This window comes from Condylostylus longicornis, unplaced genomic scaffold (genome assembly GCF_029603195.1).
Source record: "Condylostylus longicornis isolate FDR11 unplaced genomic scaffold, ASM2960319v2 ptg000022l, whole genome shotgun sequence".
In the NCBI taxonomy this organism is placed as follows: Eukaryota; Metazoa; Arthropoda; class Insecta; order Diptera; family Dolichopodidae; genus Condylostylus; species Condylostylus longicornis.
Genome location: NW_026577991.1, coordinates 4,574,310 through 4,591,260, shown reverse-complemented (window position 1 = coordinate 4,591,260; position 16,951 = coordinate 4,574,310). Strand labels below are relative to the sequence as shown.

At 23.3% G+C, this 16,951-nt stretch overlaps 1 protein-coding gene across 2 annotated transcripts; it reads right to left on the bottom strand.

Moving 5' to 3' along the window:
- Window positions 1–3,089: 3,089 nt before the first annotated feature.
- LOC129606839 (la-related protein Larp4B) lies at window positions 3,090–15,483 on the bottom strand. Of its 2 annotated transcripts, none has more exons than XM_055517419.1 (10): window positions 15,158–15,483; window positions 8,215–8,707; window positions 7,879–8,128; window positions 7,655–7,795; window positions 7,360–7,599; window positions 6,382–7,295; window positions 5,574–6,322; window positions 4,414–5,481; window positions 4,043–4,342; window positions 3,090–3,895 (listed from the first exon to the last, which is right to left on the bottom strand). In XM_055517419.1, the coding sequence occupies exons 1-10, from the start codon at window positions 15,165–15,167 to the stop codon at window positions 3,744–3,746; spliced, it is 4,317 nt and encodes a 1,438-aa protein (XP_055373394.1). In that variant the 5' UTR covers window positions 15,168–15,483; the 3' UTR covers window positions 3,090–3,743. The 2 variants fall into 2 exon arrangements, with proteins under 2 accessions (XP_055373394.1, XP_055373395.1); XM_055517420.1 differs by lacking the exon at window positions 15,158–15,483 and adding an exon at window positions 11,599–11,887.
- Window positions 15,484–16,951: the final 1,468 nt, after the last annotated feature.

Below are 16,951 nucleotides of genomic sequence, written 5' to 3'. Positions count from 1 at the left end.
CTTTTTAAATATTGATTAATTTTTCATTTTTTGTGCAATTTGTTGTGATTTTTAATTCATTAGTAGTAATTTTTGTTTAAATTTTCAATTTTTTCTTGTTTTTTTTTTTTAATGATTCGCTAATGAAAAAGTTTTAATTTTTTTTTTTTATAGATAGATTTATAAAGTTGACAAAAATTTAATTTGTTTTAGTTATGAATTTATCATGATTTATTTTAATAGTTTTTGTCTTTTTTTTTTGTTTGCATATTATTTTAATTTCCAAGTACGAATATATTTTTCTGTGTTGTAATTTATTATTATTATTATTTTTTTCAATTTTTCAATTTTTTATATTTAATTTTAACATAATTATTTTGTTTAATTTTTAATATAACTCTTTAAATTATTTTTAAAAAATAAATTTATTTTTCTTTTTTAATTTATGATTAGTTTTCTTTTTTTTTACATAATATTTTAATTTTTTCATAATAATTCAAATACAATATTATTTTTAGGTTTCATTTTTTTTTGCTTTGTTTATTTTTTTTTTGTTTTTTGTTTTATTAAACAAGTTTGTAACTAATGTCATTCTTTAATAAATTTTCTTTTTATAATTTATTCAAAATTCTTTTAAAGATTTCCTACATTGTTTTTTTTTTCTTTTATTAAATCTTCTATATATCTTTTGTTTTTTTTTTTGTGTTTTTCTTTTCAAAATTTTATATAAACTCTAGCACTATTGATTTTTTTTTAATTCATTAAATATTAATCTCGTATTTTTTTTTCTCGAATGAAGTTTTAATTAGAAAAAACTATTTGATTATCAAAGAAAGAAAATAACATGGTTATTAAAATGCTAATTCATAATATTAATAAAATTTATTATGTTAACATAATAAAGAAAAAATAGAGATTAAAATAATTACATGAAAAGAAAAATAAATATTTACAAAAAGAAAGTAAAAAAAATTAAACAAAAATCTTTATTATGTTTCTTTTCCTATCTAAATGAAAAAAGGATAAAGGATAATTGATTTTTTTTTACGTTTAAATATTACAAAAAATTATTAATTAGTTTATATTTTTACATTTTTTTCTTTTCATTATTATTAATTCAAGTTTTACATGTTTTGCAATAGATATATGTATCTTTTCTTTTGTTATATATATATTTGCATATATATATATACATATACACATTTTTGTATTACATGTTATATTATATAATATGTATATAAATTTTTATCTTTAATAATTATGGCACTTAATGTTCAAATAATATTATAATTTAATTCATAGTTTTGAATATTTTAGTTTTAATATTTTAATTTTATAATATTTTCACCATTTTGATTATTATTATAATGTGTAAATCGAAAAAAAAGCAGAACACTGAATAAAATAAGAAAAATAGTTAGTTAAACAATATTGTGTAATTAAAATATATGTATATCAAAAAAATAAGTATGTAATTTGAAAAAATGAATATAAATATTGAATACGTATTTTAAAATATAATTAAATTTCTTCGACTAAAATTAATAAAACACCATGACTTTAAAATTGCAGTTAACTGTCATACAATACCGTGTACTGTTACATAAATTTAGCAATGACAACAATGAATAAATTGTATTGTGTACTAAATAAGATGTTACTACTGCAATTTTTTAGGGGAGAAATAATGTAAACAAAAAAAGGCATATTTTGATGCATTTGTTTGTTTTTTTTTTTCTATTTTATTTACATTTTTATTAATTTATTTTTAGTGTTAAAATTTTGTTATTATTTATATTTTTTTCTTATATTTTTTTGTGATTTTATTTTTTTTTTTTATTATTTTTTGTTTTAATAATTTCATATTAACCATACAAAAGAAAATTATAATTGAGACAAAAAAAAAATAAAATAAAAAGAAAAAAAATATTTTAAATAGAGTGCCTATTTTGCCTTAACTTGTCCTTAAAAAAAATTATGCGAAATAAAACAATTATAAAAAAAAAGGCTTTGGTAAATTTTAAAAATTGTTAAAGCAATAAATTTGTATTCATTTTATTTTGTCAATATCTAATTTTATTTGGTATAGTAGGTATTCTTTTTGTAATAAATATTTATTAAATGTGCTTATTATTTGACAATTAAGAGTTTGTCAAAAAAATCAAAAAAAAAAAAAATCAAAGAATGCAATCATTAGACGTGAAATATTGTTAGGTTTGTTGTAAAATTGTTATTGTTTATTGTTACAATTTAAGTATTATTTGTTAAACTGCTTAAAATTATAAAAATTTTCATTTTTTTTGCATAACTTAAGTTAGTACAAAATTAGTTAGTTTAAAGAAAAACAACGTACACTATAAAATTTAAAAACTTTTGGCAAATTGGCACTTGATGACAAATAATAGGAAAGTTACTAATGAAAAGATCTAATGCTTAAATATTATAATGAATGTATTAAAAAAGAAATTGTTTCGTAAATACAAGGATATATGCACATATAATATTAATATACTATTATTATAAAATAACTTTATGTAAATGACTAAACACTTACTAAGGAGTTGAAATATTTTAAAATTGAATATCTGAGATTACATATAATAGTTGAATTAATATCATAAAAAAATATATTCAAAATATTTAACAAAATATACATACATTATAATATAATATATATGAGATTATTTATTTGTAAATTTTAATATTAAAATGTAAGCGGAAACAAAACTAATAAAATTTTATAAAAAAAAAATATTGCTAGTATTTTAACATTTTACTAACATTTTAACGTCGGTAAGAAAGTATGGAGCGTTATCTAAGTTTCGTGTCTCTTCTATTAATGTTAATAAAAGAAAATATTAGAAAACATTTATTTTTAAATTTTATTTAAAACAATTTCTAAATGTTTTTTATATGCTGAATATATAATTATTGTATTAGTTAATATTTTTATTTATCTGAATCTTTTTTGAAGTTTAATATCAAAAAAATTTGATAAGTAATTTGAGACAACAAAAAAACGTGCAATTTTTAGATATTTGAATCAATTAGAGAACGAAACTTAATATTATGAAAACTATGATAAAATTTCATCATTCTATATTAAAATTCTTTGCTAATAAAATAGAACTCCTTGTATGCATTTAGTCTTTTTGCACGTGTATTCATATATTAGGTGTGTACTGTATTCTATTATGTATTTATTAGTTTATACTGTTTAGTTATGAATTTATATGCATACATATATATATATATATATTTATATATATCTGTGTTTTGTTTGCTATTTAATAATTCTATATTAATATTTATTAATTTTAATTTTTAACTACTAATTTTTACAAGTTCCATTTATGTTAAATAAAAAAAATAGCTTTATTACCTAACATTTTTTCTTGTTTTGTTTGCTATGAAGATTGTTTTTTTTTGTAAACATTTAATATTTTAAGTAAATTTATTATTTATTGCAAATTATTTTTAAATTTTTTTATATGCATATAAGGATTTTTTGTGTATATTTATATGTATATATACATATATAATTTAAATATTTTTGTATCAAAATACGTACACTGAAATTAGTAAAAAAAAAAAAAAAAAGTAAATTAAAAATAATGTGTGTTGTGTAGTATTTCATATAAATGTACATATTATGTATTAATACATAGTTATTGTATTATAATTATTGTATATATTTGTTTTTATAAATTTACAAATATTTAAAGCAAAACTTAAAAAAAAAAAAGAAATTTTCTCTTAATTTTTTAATTGTTAGAATTTCTGGATCGTCCTCGGTTATTTCCACTATTATTGCCGCTACTATCTGTTGTATCACGACGTTCGCGAATATTTTTTTGATCTTTGTCACCTCGCGCACGGTTTGTGTTTGAATTATGGCGATGTTCCCGTGCATTATCTTAAAATTGTATTTAAATAAGAAATTATGTTTAATAAGAAATTTAGAAATTAATTAAATGAATTAAGGAAAACATTTAGCATTTTTGTATTTTTTTTTTTTTGCTAATAAAAATTGATTAAATATTAAAATTAGATTTTATATAACCTCTATCTTTGGTTCCATCATTATTTCGATTGTTTGTTTGTTTTGTTTTATTCTCTTTAACTTCAGAATTTTGAGATTTTTCAGTATTATTCTGATTTGATGCTATAGCAGGACTATTGACTAAAACTGGCACGGCTGGATTATCGTTATTTTTTATACTGCTTGAATTGATGCCATTATTATCTTTAATATGAACACCTGTTGCGCTACTGCTGCTACCACTACGTTCTTTATGATGCTGTGCTACTTGAGCATAACTTAATTTTGCTCCACTATTATTAACTGAATTTGACGCGATATCTTAAAAAAAAATAAAAGTATTAAAAAATAGAAAGTAATAAAACTTCTTTTGTATATATTTTAATATTTACTAGGTATATTTGACGACGCTGACGAAGTCATAGTAGCTACATTACACGTATTAGATGATGTTGTTGATGAAATAGATGGCGAAAGAGGAGATGTAGGAGAAGATATTTGAGCGTTTGAATTTGAAATATTTTGTTGTTGTTGATTTGTTGAAGATATTATAGTCAAATTATTTGAATATGTAGTCGTTATATTATCAATATTTTGTATTTGAGTTGTATTAATAACCGCTGCTGTGGCAGATATGGTGTTTGTATTTCCTATTTGTTGTTGCTGATGTTGTGAATGTTCCAAGCCATTAATCAAATGTTGAGTCGTAGCTGCTGGCTCGTCAGTCTTTGTTGATTTATCAGACACATTTTGTTGTGTTACACACTTTATCACAGAAGAAGAACTAATTGCATTATTATTATTATTATTATTATTATTATTATTGTTATTACTGTTATTATTATTGTTATTATTATTAATATTATTATTATTATTGTTATTTATATTATTGTTTAATTTAATATCTGAAACAGTAGCTGATGTCGATGACACAATAGTTGGTGTAACATTAACATCATTCGAATTATGCGCGTTACCACTACTACCACTGCCTCCACCTCCGGACATGTGTCGATCTTTTTTATTTTTATTTCCAGTTGGACCGTGGCTGTGAGTTGAATTGTTGTTGCTGTTATTACTATAACTATTTGAAGAACCCCCACTTTGACTACGTATTTCTATTTGGGTTTGTAATTTTTGTTGCTGATTTGCTGATTGTGTTTCTGTCCAAGAATTTGATACAGAAGAGGAACTGGAAGATTGCTGATTTGATGTAGTTGTTTGTTGAGGTTGTTGTAACTGGGAAATTGTTTGACTTTGATTGCCTAAGACATTTGATTCGCCGTTGCTACGATTACCAGATATATTGGTCGAATTTGCGTTTTCTGCAATGACTACACCACCAGAAGATGTTGAATTATTCAATACAGATCTTTTATTATCTGTAATGTGATTTGATGGCTTTAAATTGACTACATTAGCAGAAACTGAAGTAGATGAATTAAAATTATTGTTAGTACCTGAAAGAACATTCATATTATTATGTAGCATAATAATGTCAGTAAAAAATATATTAGCAATATTATATAAGTTCAAATGGAAAATACCGTACCTGTATTATTTGAATTATTTGGAACAGCCTGAACTACTTGATGATTTACTCCAGTAATTACATTAACTGGATTACCAGAATTTGTATTAAAATTGTTAGCATTATTAGGTTGTGTCAAAGACGGGAAATTTGCATTTGACAAATTATTTTGTTGCAAAATATTGTTTATGTTGCTGTTATTTGCGTTACTTGGTGATACCGATGTTTGCTCTAAACCAGGTAATGGTGGAAAAGCAGAAGCTTCTAAATCGAATTGAGGTTGTTGCTGCGGTGGTTGTTGATGCACAACTTGCTGCTGTTGTTGACTATGATGTGTTTGATAATGTTCCCTATCTCCACGATTATGATGTGAACTAGCATGTTGAGACCTATCTTTTCCACTATTGTTGCCGGCACCACGGTCACCCCTCTCCCCACGGTCATGCCTAATTTCACGGTCTTCTCTATGATATCGATGGTGATCATTCCTTTCGGATCTATCTATTCGGACATGACTTTGTTGTGATTGGTTATGGTGATCATTAGATGAATTATAGGTTTGATGTGATGAATTTGAGTAATTTCCCCCTTTATTATTGTTATTATTACCGACATTGTGAACATTCGATTGATTTGAACCAACATTAGATTGGCCATGTTGCACAGTATTAACATTATGTTGACCGCCACCGCCAGATCGGTTGTTTGAATAATTTAAACTACCACCGCTATTAGAATTAATATCGTCGTCACGTCTTCTCCGTCTGTACCTATAAAGGTGTAAAAGAAAACGTTATACAAAGTCAATATTTATTTTGTTTCTACTCACCTTGACCATTGCTCTTTGTTTTGATTAGAAGATGAATTATTTCGATGATGTTGTTGGGAAGGAACAATAACTACAGCTCCAGAATCTTCTTGATGACTGTAATTTAAAGAGGCATCATTCGTTTGATGTTGTTGATGCTGATGTTGTTGTTGTTGTTGCTGTTGGTGATAAGATGCGGCCTGTATGTGATGATGTTGACCAGAATTGGCCATTGTCATATTTGCAGCGTTTGATTGTTGTTGATGATGGGATGAATGGTGTTGTTGATGACTGCCACTGGAAATATTTCCTCCCCCATACTGGTTAATTTTGTCAGAGTTTTTTGAAGAAGACATTTGATTTGATATCATATTTTGCTGTTGCTGTTGCTGCTGTTGTTGCTGTTGTTGTGACTGTTGTTGCTTGGCTTGCATTTGATGGTAATGCCTATTGCCACCACTAATATTTGAATTAGATTGATGTTGATGCTGTTGAACCATGTTCGATTCAACATTAGATATTACAGTAACATGTCCGCCCCCCTGGCCAGTATTGATGTTTTGTTGTTGTTGCTGCTGTTGTTGTTGTTGTTGCTGATTGGAAGAATTACGTTGCTTATTTCTAACATTGTGATTATTGTTATTCCTGTGGCTATTATAACGATTTGACTGATTTTTGTTGTTAGATGTTGTTGTAGTACCACCAGAAGCACCACCCAAAACTGTTGTCGCAGCATATGGATTGGCCGCAGCAACTGGTGCTGGAGTTAAACCACCGGCCGAAAAAACACTACCTATTTCATAAAAACCTTGACTATGGGTAGGTGCGCCAGCAGCAGCTGCAGCTGCCCCTACAGCTGCTGCTGTTGCTGCGGCTGTTGTGGTCCAAGGAGCTGCGGTTACTATACCCGGATAAAACTGTTGTTGTTGAAAAGGCTAGAATTTAAAATTTGTGTAATATTAGTGCCAAAAAATATTTTAATTAATTATGAGTACGCACAAACATATGAACTTGACCATATGCATTTGGTACAGTTCCTTGAGCAATTGCAGCACTGTTTGTAGCATAAACATATCTTTGTTGTGGTGCGGCATATACCGCAGCAGCAGATGGATCAAATACTGCAGTAGCTGCTGTTGGTGGTGGTGTTGCTCGATAACCATTCTTTATTGATACAGGTACCATAGGTAAACGATTCATCATTGGTTTTGCTTTTATTCTAGCCATAATTGGTTTACCCTGTACAAAATTAATATTTTTATCTTTAACCTCTTAAATTAAGATTATGAATTACCCTAAATTCTTTCACAACTTCTCTCAAAAATTTATAAGCTTTTTGAGCATCCTCATCCGACTCAAACGTTACATACCATGAATTATTATGAGCGAATTCGCATGATATTAACCTTGGGCAGTCTTCACCATTAAATATGTTCTTTTGAATAAATAAAGACATTTAATTAAGCACAATTAATAAAAACAAAAAAATACTAAAAAAATAAAAGAGTAACAAATTACCTTAACATCCTCTATTGGAGTATTATCTGGTATTTCCCTTAATATAATAATACATCTTTTATGATTTGGACGCACTCTTAACCCTTCGTCGTCCACTTGAACGTTTGGTGATTCCCTTAAAACTTCTGTTATTAACTTTATATCCTTTGTTAATTTTTTAACTTGATTGAAATTTGCTACCGTCCAAATTGGAACGTACTGATCACTATCCATTTGACTTAATAAATACGTATCATTTGCGAGATTTTCTCTGAACAAAATTAAATACAATTAACATTATAGCATATATAATAATATTTTGCAAATGTTTTTTTTTTTTTTTTTATTTTACTTTACCTAGAAAAATAATAATCTAGTTGATTTGCTAGCAACAGTTTTAACTGATCTAAAGGAATTTGAGTAGCATTAATACCAGTGCCAACATTAATACTATTCGTATTAGCTGGACCATTATTGGTAACAATATTCGTTGCAGTTGCATTAGGAGCTGAAACACTGTCAACAGCCACAACTCCTCCCTGAGTATTCAAGTCTTCAGCAGGAGAAGGTTGATAGTAATTACTATTATCATGTGACATTGTTATAACACCATTCATGCCTGTATAATCTATACTTTCTGTTGGTATTAAAGCAATTTGTTGTGGTTGTGGAATTGCTGCAGCTGCAGAACCTGCTGCAGCTACTGGAGTTCCTGTTGAAACTTGTGTTGCTGCTATTGCTACTGGTGCCGTTTGCCCATATATATTTGTGGTTATCATAGTTTCTGCTGGCAAATTTGTGTAAAGCGCGGTCGGTACTTTTATTGTGTCTCCATTCAAGAAAACGTAGCCTATCATAAAATTTAAAAATAGTTAAGTATGTATATGAGTATACTGAAAAACTTATTATTTTATTTTAATTTTATTCAATTTTTAACACAGTATTTATACACCCAATATTACAAAAAAAAAAAATTATTTAATTTTAATGAAACAGTGACCCTTGCATTTGAATAAAAAAAGTGTACGATTTTTCTTTCTATAGGTTTTTCTGAGCAATATATACATACATATTTTGATATGAATATTTAGTTTTGAACGCAAAGTCCAATCTTTTAGTAGATACTAAAAGATTAAGGAAAGGTAATTTAACTCGAAATGTTCTTAATTTAAGAAAAAAACAAAATTTATTTATTTTAATATCAAAATTAGCTGACTAAAATGGTCACAAATAACTATTTAAAGGAAGAAAGTGAAAGTGATGAAAAAAAAACATAAGAAATTAGAGCAATTTAAACAAATCAGATTAAGGTTTACTGAGGAATGTGAAATATTTAAAGTTATTCAAAAGAATTTGAATAAACATACGATGATTAGGTATTTTGAATATAAAATATTTACTTAACTACATTATGTTAAAAATAAAAAGCAAACATTGTTTTTATGAACAGTCAATTCGAAAGATTAAGACACTTCTAAATCGTGTTCAATAAATTGACTGTACCTAATTGCAATTGTAAATGGCTATTATACTAATAATTAATAAACCTTAAAGAGTAATCATAAGATTACTCTTACGTTTATTTTGCTTAACATATGCAACTTATTCTGTTTTTAATTTAAAAAAAAAAAAATAAAGCTAGTATGAAAATCATTTTTAATTTCGTTGCCATTTTTCATTATTACGTTTTACGTAAATTCTATCCGTTTAAAATATATATGAGAAATGGGTAGGTACCTCTTCATACCTTCTTAACGATACTTAAATTTGAAAGAAATTTTATTATCTTGAAAATGAAAGATAGCATAAAAAATATTAGTAGTTTCGTATAATTATAGTTTTATTATATAAGTATATCTACATATGTAGGTATATATACATATACATATATATATATATATATAATTGAAGCGATTGGAAACATGTTTTTTTTTTAAAGATAATTATATTTTCAACGAAAAAAAAAAATGTTTAGTATTCGACTTGAAGATAATTATAATACTGATAATAAAAAAAAAACTATAGGTTAGTAGGTACCTATACTTATTTCTTTTTTTTTTGTTTTAAGTAACTTAATTCGAATGTATATAAATTCAAATCAAAAATAAATACATATAATGAAATCTACCTATCAAATATATTTTATTTTTCATTTTTGTCACACATAAATTTTTACTAATATTTAATTGAACATTAAATGAATTAAAATTAAAAAGGTTTGTTGGTAGGTATCTTGCAGGTTGGTAAATAACTATTGAAATCCAATCAGTTTTGGTAAATATTTTTTTTTTTTGAAAATTAATATAAAATTCAATAGAAATGATTTTTTTTTTTTCGAATTTTTATTTTCAAAGAAAATTTCTTCGATTTTTAATGTTTTCCCTAGTTTAATGCATTTCAAATTTTGTTTTTACTTTATATTATTTCTGTATAAATTTATTAATATTAAATTTTATATAATTTTAATGAAAAATTTTCATACAAAAACAAAAAAAAATCAAAAGAAAAATAAAAATAAAAAAAAAAAACAACCTCAAAAGTACAAAAAGATTTTACGTACATTCTTACACTTATATGTACAACGCAATGCAAAGAAAATAATGAAAATCATCATATACAATAAATTAGATAGAGGTTGGTGCCTATTTACCAAAAAAAAAAAAAAAAACTCAAGAAATTTTATTTTCTATTTTGAATTTTTGCAAAAAAATTATTAATTGTTTGAGGAAAAATGTTATTTTAGCAATAACAATCTATTTAAAAGTTTAATTTATAATTTAAATAACAAAATTATTAAAATGGTTACCTATCTATATAAAAAATATACCATGGCATAGTTGGGTAGGCAACTATCAATATCAAAAAAAAAAAAAAAAATATTAAAATTCTTTAAGATATAATTATATTGCAAAATATTTTAGGAATGAAATTACCTACCTACTTTAGTGCATACTTATTTAGATTGTCTAATATTATATTCAAAAGTTGGTCTATTATTTCGATCTATTTCCAACATTGTACGTCATTCTTTCATTTTTTTCTTCTCTTCATATAAAGTATATGAAATAAAAATATATAGGTACCCATCTATCTATCTATCTATCTACCTATCTATCTACTTACTTACTTATAATAACTTATTATATTTTTCTATCTATTTTAATCTAAAATTAAGTAAAATGAAAATTTTTCCAAAAAAAAAAAAGAAAATTGTAGATATTTCAAATTTAACAATTACTTTTTTTAATTTATAATGACAAAATTACTTTTTATGTAAAAAAAACTTCAGTAACTTTTCAATTACAAATTAAAAAAAAAAAAAATAAAGAAAAAAAAAATAAGAAATAAAAAATTGGGTACACGTAAACACCATGTTTGCAGAAGCTTCTATGTGAACTTTTTTTTTTCTTTTCTTTAGATTACTTAACTGCATTTTACACATAGTTATAAATTTAGGACATTTCATTAAAAATTTTGTATATCAATTGATAATAATAAAATTTTTGTAATTAAAAGCTAAATATAAGTTAATTTAATTGGTTAAATTTCGATTTGAAAATATTAAAAAATCATAATATAATTAAAAATGACTTAATAATTTTTTTTTTTCTATTTCGTTTCGCTTTTTTTTTTTTTTTTCGAATCGATCACTAACACACTACAAAGGTATCATTTTATGTTCAAATTTTTTTTTCTTTTTTCAACATTTTTCATTTTTTTTTTTTTTTTAATATTACATACCCCACATTTAGAAGTTTTCTCCATATATTTCCTAAATTGAAAAACGTTTTATTTGCTTTTTACTGCAAATATTTATATTAAATTAGCAACAGTTTAAATAATTTTAATCTGTACTATAATTTAAATAAAATGTGCTCTCAAAATATTTTAATTGAAAAAATCCACGACGAACTATATTCCACTTTTTTTTTTTTATTTGACGTTTAAAACACCCTTTTAACCAGTATGTCAGAAATGGCTGCCAGTAACGTCATTCATGAAAGTGTTGTATGTTTTTCGTTCTTTTTTTTTACTTTATGAGTCTAGTTAGCAACGTATGTAAACATGAAAGAAATGCCACAAACGATGCTAGCTCAATTATAATATTTATTTTTTTTTTGTGTGTTTGTTTTTTTGTTGAAAAAATAATGCTACATGTACTTTTTTCAGTTGTCAAACATTTTAGATAAAATTGTTTTGTAAATGTGTGTGTGTGTGTGTGTATACAAGAAACTTTGTATAAAAGAAAATTATTTTTAATAGTGCATTGCATACATATATGTATGTGCATATTTTGTATGTACAATATGTGATATGTCATTTTTTTTTTATGCAAAACATGTTGTTAATAATTGTGAATTTTTGATGTATGTACTGAAACAAGGAGAAATTTATAATAAATTTTCACTGAATTCAGCAAGACGCCCGTCCTTGGTTAAATTGAAATTTTATACAAGTTCCAATAAAATAAGGTTAATATTTACTTACAGTGTGGAAAACAAAAATTTATGGTTACGAGTATTAATTATGGATTAATATGGTTATAATTATGAATATTAATTGAACGAGTTAGGTACCGAATTGCATTAAATAAGAGACAAAAATATTTTTGGCAGTAAGTTTCACATATCAAGTGTTTAACATAAAAGCTTAGGGAATTTTATTAAAATATCTGTTTCTCGACCTGTCTGTATCTGTGTTCTCGTCTATATTTCAATATACGGCTGAACCGGAAAAAAACTTAAAGAAAGTTTATGTTTCAGCTTACCTTAACATAGTACATATTTAGAATATGTCAAGCCTCAGCAATAAGACCTTAAAATTTATGAAAAAGTTTTTTTTTTCCAGTTTTGTAGTTGTATGTCCTTTATAAGCTCATTGTGTTATCAAACAAGCTGTGTTCGATATTACAATGAGTAAACTAGCTTTATACGGGTCGATTTTATTTTCTTTGCTTTTCAGTACATATTTTGTCCGTGTAAACAAAACAACAACAAAAGACTAACTTGGTACATTTTTTATTATTAAAATCTACGCCCTCATGGTACTAGTAGCTTAAATAGCATGGTTGAAATACCAAAAAAACCTTTATACCGTCTAAAAAACTTTGCTATTTACAAAACTATGAATTCTTAGAGAAGAAAATTTTTTTATTCGATAATAATACAAAAATAAGAATGAAATATTCTGAATTAAAATGAGGTCATTATCAGTCAACCATTAAAGATTTTATTTTAAATGAAAAAAACAAATTGTTTTACTATTATTATTATTTTTTTAATTTTCTTATTTGTAAGAAAACCACTTTTTATTGATTTGCTCGATTCTTAAGAATTTTCTTGTAATATAAAATGCATTTAACATGAAAAACTTATCAATTTAAATAACACGAACCTCAACCATTTTTAATATTTTAAAAACTAATCGAAAGTTTTAAAATGAATTTTATAAATTTTTGACTAGCGAATAATAATGACACTGTTGCCATTATTATACTTCCAGTCAAAAGAGCTCTGATTTCTAAAACATACTTAAATAGTTTTATTTCAAAAATTTAAAGAGCAGATTTTTTCTTTCTTTCTCACTTTAATTGTAATAAAAATATAATTAATTTCAAAAATTTACAAAAGAAAAAAATGTTTACCCAAACTTCTTTCGAAACTGATTTTTATTATATCATTATGTATTTATCGATTATTTTTACAAGGATTAAGATAATAGTGCAGAATAAAATATCCTTAAATGAACTGAAATATATATTTTATCAAAAGAAAAGAAGATAAGGATAAAAACATAAAAACGAAATAAGAGTGTGCACAATATTATGCTTACATATTTTAAACACAATATTTTAAATTGTTTAAGCGATAAGAAAAGGGAAAACTCAGTAATTCTCTTATTTCATTTCAGAAAAATTATTGAAAACAAAATATATTTGTTAATTTAAAAAAATATTTTTTGATAATTTTCTTTAAACTATTCAAAATGAATCTTCCAAATTCGAGATTTTAATGATTAGGACAAGTTAATACATAATTTTCAATTTAATGCTTTAAACTTTAATTAATTAATTTTGTTATGATTTAATGAAATTTATTTCGTATTTCTTAATGAAAATTAAAATTTGTATTAGAGCCTAATAAAATCCTAAAGGGTTATAGGTACTTATAAGCCATGAAAAATATTTAAAGCCTTAGGCCAAAAAAAATCAATGTTGTTGACAAAAGATTTTTCTTGAAAAATTTTACCTAAGTAGGGTATTTTTAAAAAATTTCAAAATAAATTCAAAAAATTCAAAAATAAATTTAAGCTATTGATATTCAATAAGAAGAATATACACACATACATATATATGTATACTAAGTAAGAATTTATCTAATTTCCAATAAATTTTATGATAGAAATAATGCAAATGGGTTTAATAAAGCATCAGTTATTATAGTCGAAAATAAGCAACCATAAATTTAAAAATAAACAATCATTTATAGGGTATAAAATGGTATGAAAAGGATCTAGTAAAAATCAACAAGAAATACAAGACAAAAAAAATACAAAAGACTCCTGTAATTATAATCATCAAAAACATTATTATTAAAAATCCCCAACATGAATAAAAAAAACATTTAGAATTGTTGCTTAAACAATAAAAAAAAATCAAATTTTTCGAAATTTTAGGTTTTAAAATGCCATGGCCCAGGCCAAAATTTTTGGAATAAACAAGAAACACACTAACTGATAACATGGTCTTAATTATTTAGGGTGAAAACTGAATAAGAAACGATGAATTAAACAGACGGCAATAAAATAGTTTAAAATCATATTTTACCATGTGTGTTTAACATTACATATATTCGAAATACTGAACACTTAATTTTGTCATTCCGCTGTTTTTCTGTGTATTAATGACAAAAATTTCCCCATTGTTGTTGTTCAACACTTTGATTCTGTTTTCACACTTATACGCCCGCAACATTTGAAAATTAAGTAGCATTAAGCTAACCTCGTTTTTGTAAGTAACTTATAATAATTGGATCATACCCCAAAAACAAAAACCGCAAAAATATTCGAATTTAATACCTGAAACAGTGACTGTGTACGATAAAGGAGAGAAATAAGAGCGGAAGAGAATTGATAAATGCAAGAGTTTACCGTTATTACTTAATTATTACTTAATATGTATAATATAACAATAGAAAAAAAAAACCTTAGATAAAATATTAAAAATAAAATAATGAAAGTTAAGTATTTCATTAAGTTTAAGTCAAAAAAAAACAGAAAACAAAAATTTAAATTTTCTTACCTGTATCCATTCCACCAAATATTCACAATATTAAGATAAATAAGAAAATAAAAATTTAAAATAGTTATGGGTTTATTTTTTTTATTGTTTTTTTTTTTTTATTTTTTTTTTCTACTTCTACTACTTTCGTTGTCTTATCAAAAGTCTTTTTTCACGTTTTGATTATTTTTTTTTTTTGCTCGTTTTTCTATTTTTAACAATTTGATTTTTTATTAAAAATTTTTATTTGTTTTTTATCAATAATTTTTTTACTTTATACTCTTAATTAAAATGATTTTTTTACTCTATTTTTTTTGTTTTTCTTTTCTTCTTTTTCAATTTTATTTACTCTTATCTTTTATCTTTTTTTTTTTGTTTCTTATTATCACAATATAGAGACGACAAGATTCTTAAATAATAAAAAAAAAAAACACGTAGAGGGCGTTGCAAATTAAAAATTTAGAAAATTTTGTTAGGTAAAAATCTTCTTTTATCTATGAAACGTTCATAATTATATTTTAATTTTGATAAATTATCTGATTTTATTTTTTTATTTAACTTTTATTTTATTTTGTTTTAACATTACATACCTATTAATTTTAATGAATTTGTTAAAATATTAAAATAAATTTTTGTTTTTTTTTTTTAATGTTCTTTATTTTTTTATTTAATTAATTTTTAATAATTTTTTTTTTTAAATTATACAAAAATTATAAATTATAAAATTTTGAAAATTAAAAAAAAAATATATGTATTTAACAAAATCAATAGACGAACATAGTATTTTTTTTCTATTGTGATTTTATAAGTTTTCTATTGTGATTTTGTTTTAACAAAATAATTTTGGTATAGGTAGGTAAAGATAAGGTGTTTTTTTTTGGGTTGTTAAATGTAAAAATTTTATTACAATTGCCCTGTTAAAAAAGCAATTATCTACTTATAAAAAAATAATATTATTTTTTTTCTATTATATTTTTAATTTTAAATTTAAAGTTTAAAATATCATTTTAAATTTTTTTGTCAATGGATTTTCTTATTTTTTTTTAATATTTAATTTATTATAAATTTATTATTGATTTGTTTTTTTTTTTATAATTATTATTATTAAATACTTAATACCATAAATGTTTATGAATTTTTTAAAACTAGTTTTTATCTTTTATTTTTAATTTATTTATTTATTTATTTATTTATTAATAAAAATTTTTTATTATTGTGAATTGTTAGAATTAAATTTTAAATTATATTTTAAATATTATTTTAGTATAGATTCAAAATTAAATATTAAATTAAGGAGTAATAATTAACAAAACAAACAAAAGAGAAAAAAAAAACAAAAGGAATTTTTCAAATAAAAAAATAAAAAAATGAATATTCCTTTTCTTTTTGAAATTTTTAAATTTAAGATTAAAATTAAAAGTTAATTTTTAATTTTAATTTTTTTTTTTATTTGTTATTCTTTCCGGGTCCGTTTGGTTTTTTTGTTTATTTTTACATAAATGTTAAAACAGCATATTTAATATAAATTTTTTTACTTTGTGTGATTTTTTTATTTGGTTTTAACTCTGTTAACTTCATTTAATTTTAAGTACACCCACTTCTCTTTATTATTAACATTTGTTTTAATTGCGCTTTCTAAACTATTTAATTTAGTTATTTTTAATTAAAAAAAAAAAAAAATAATAATATTTAGTTGAACTTTTTAAAAATTTTAAAAATTAATTTTTTTATTTTATAAAAAAATTCTTTTTTCTTGTCTTTTTTCTTTTAAATTAAAAAAAAAAAATGTGTTGAAAATTTTTTTATTATTTATTA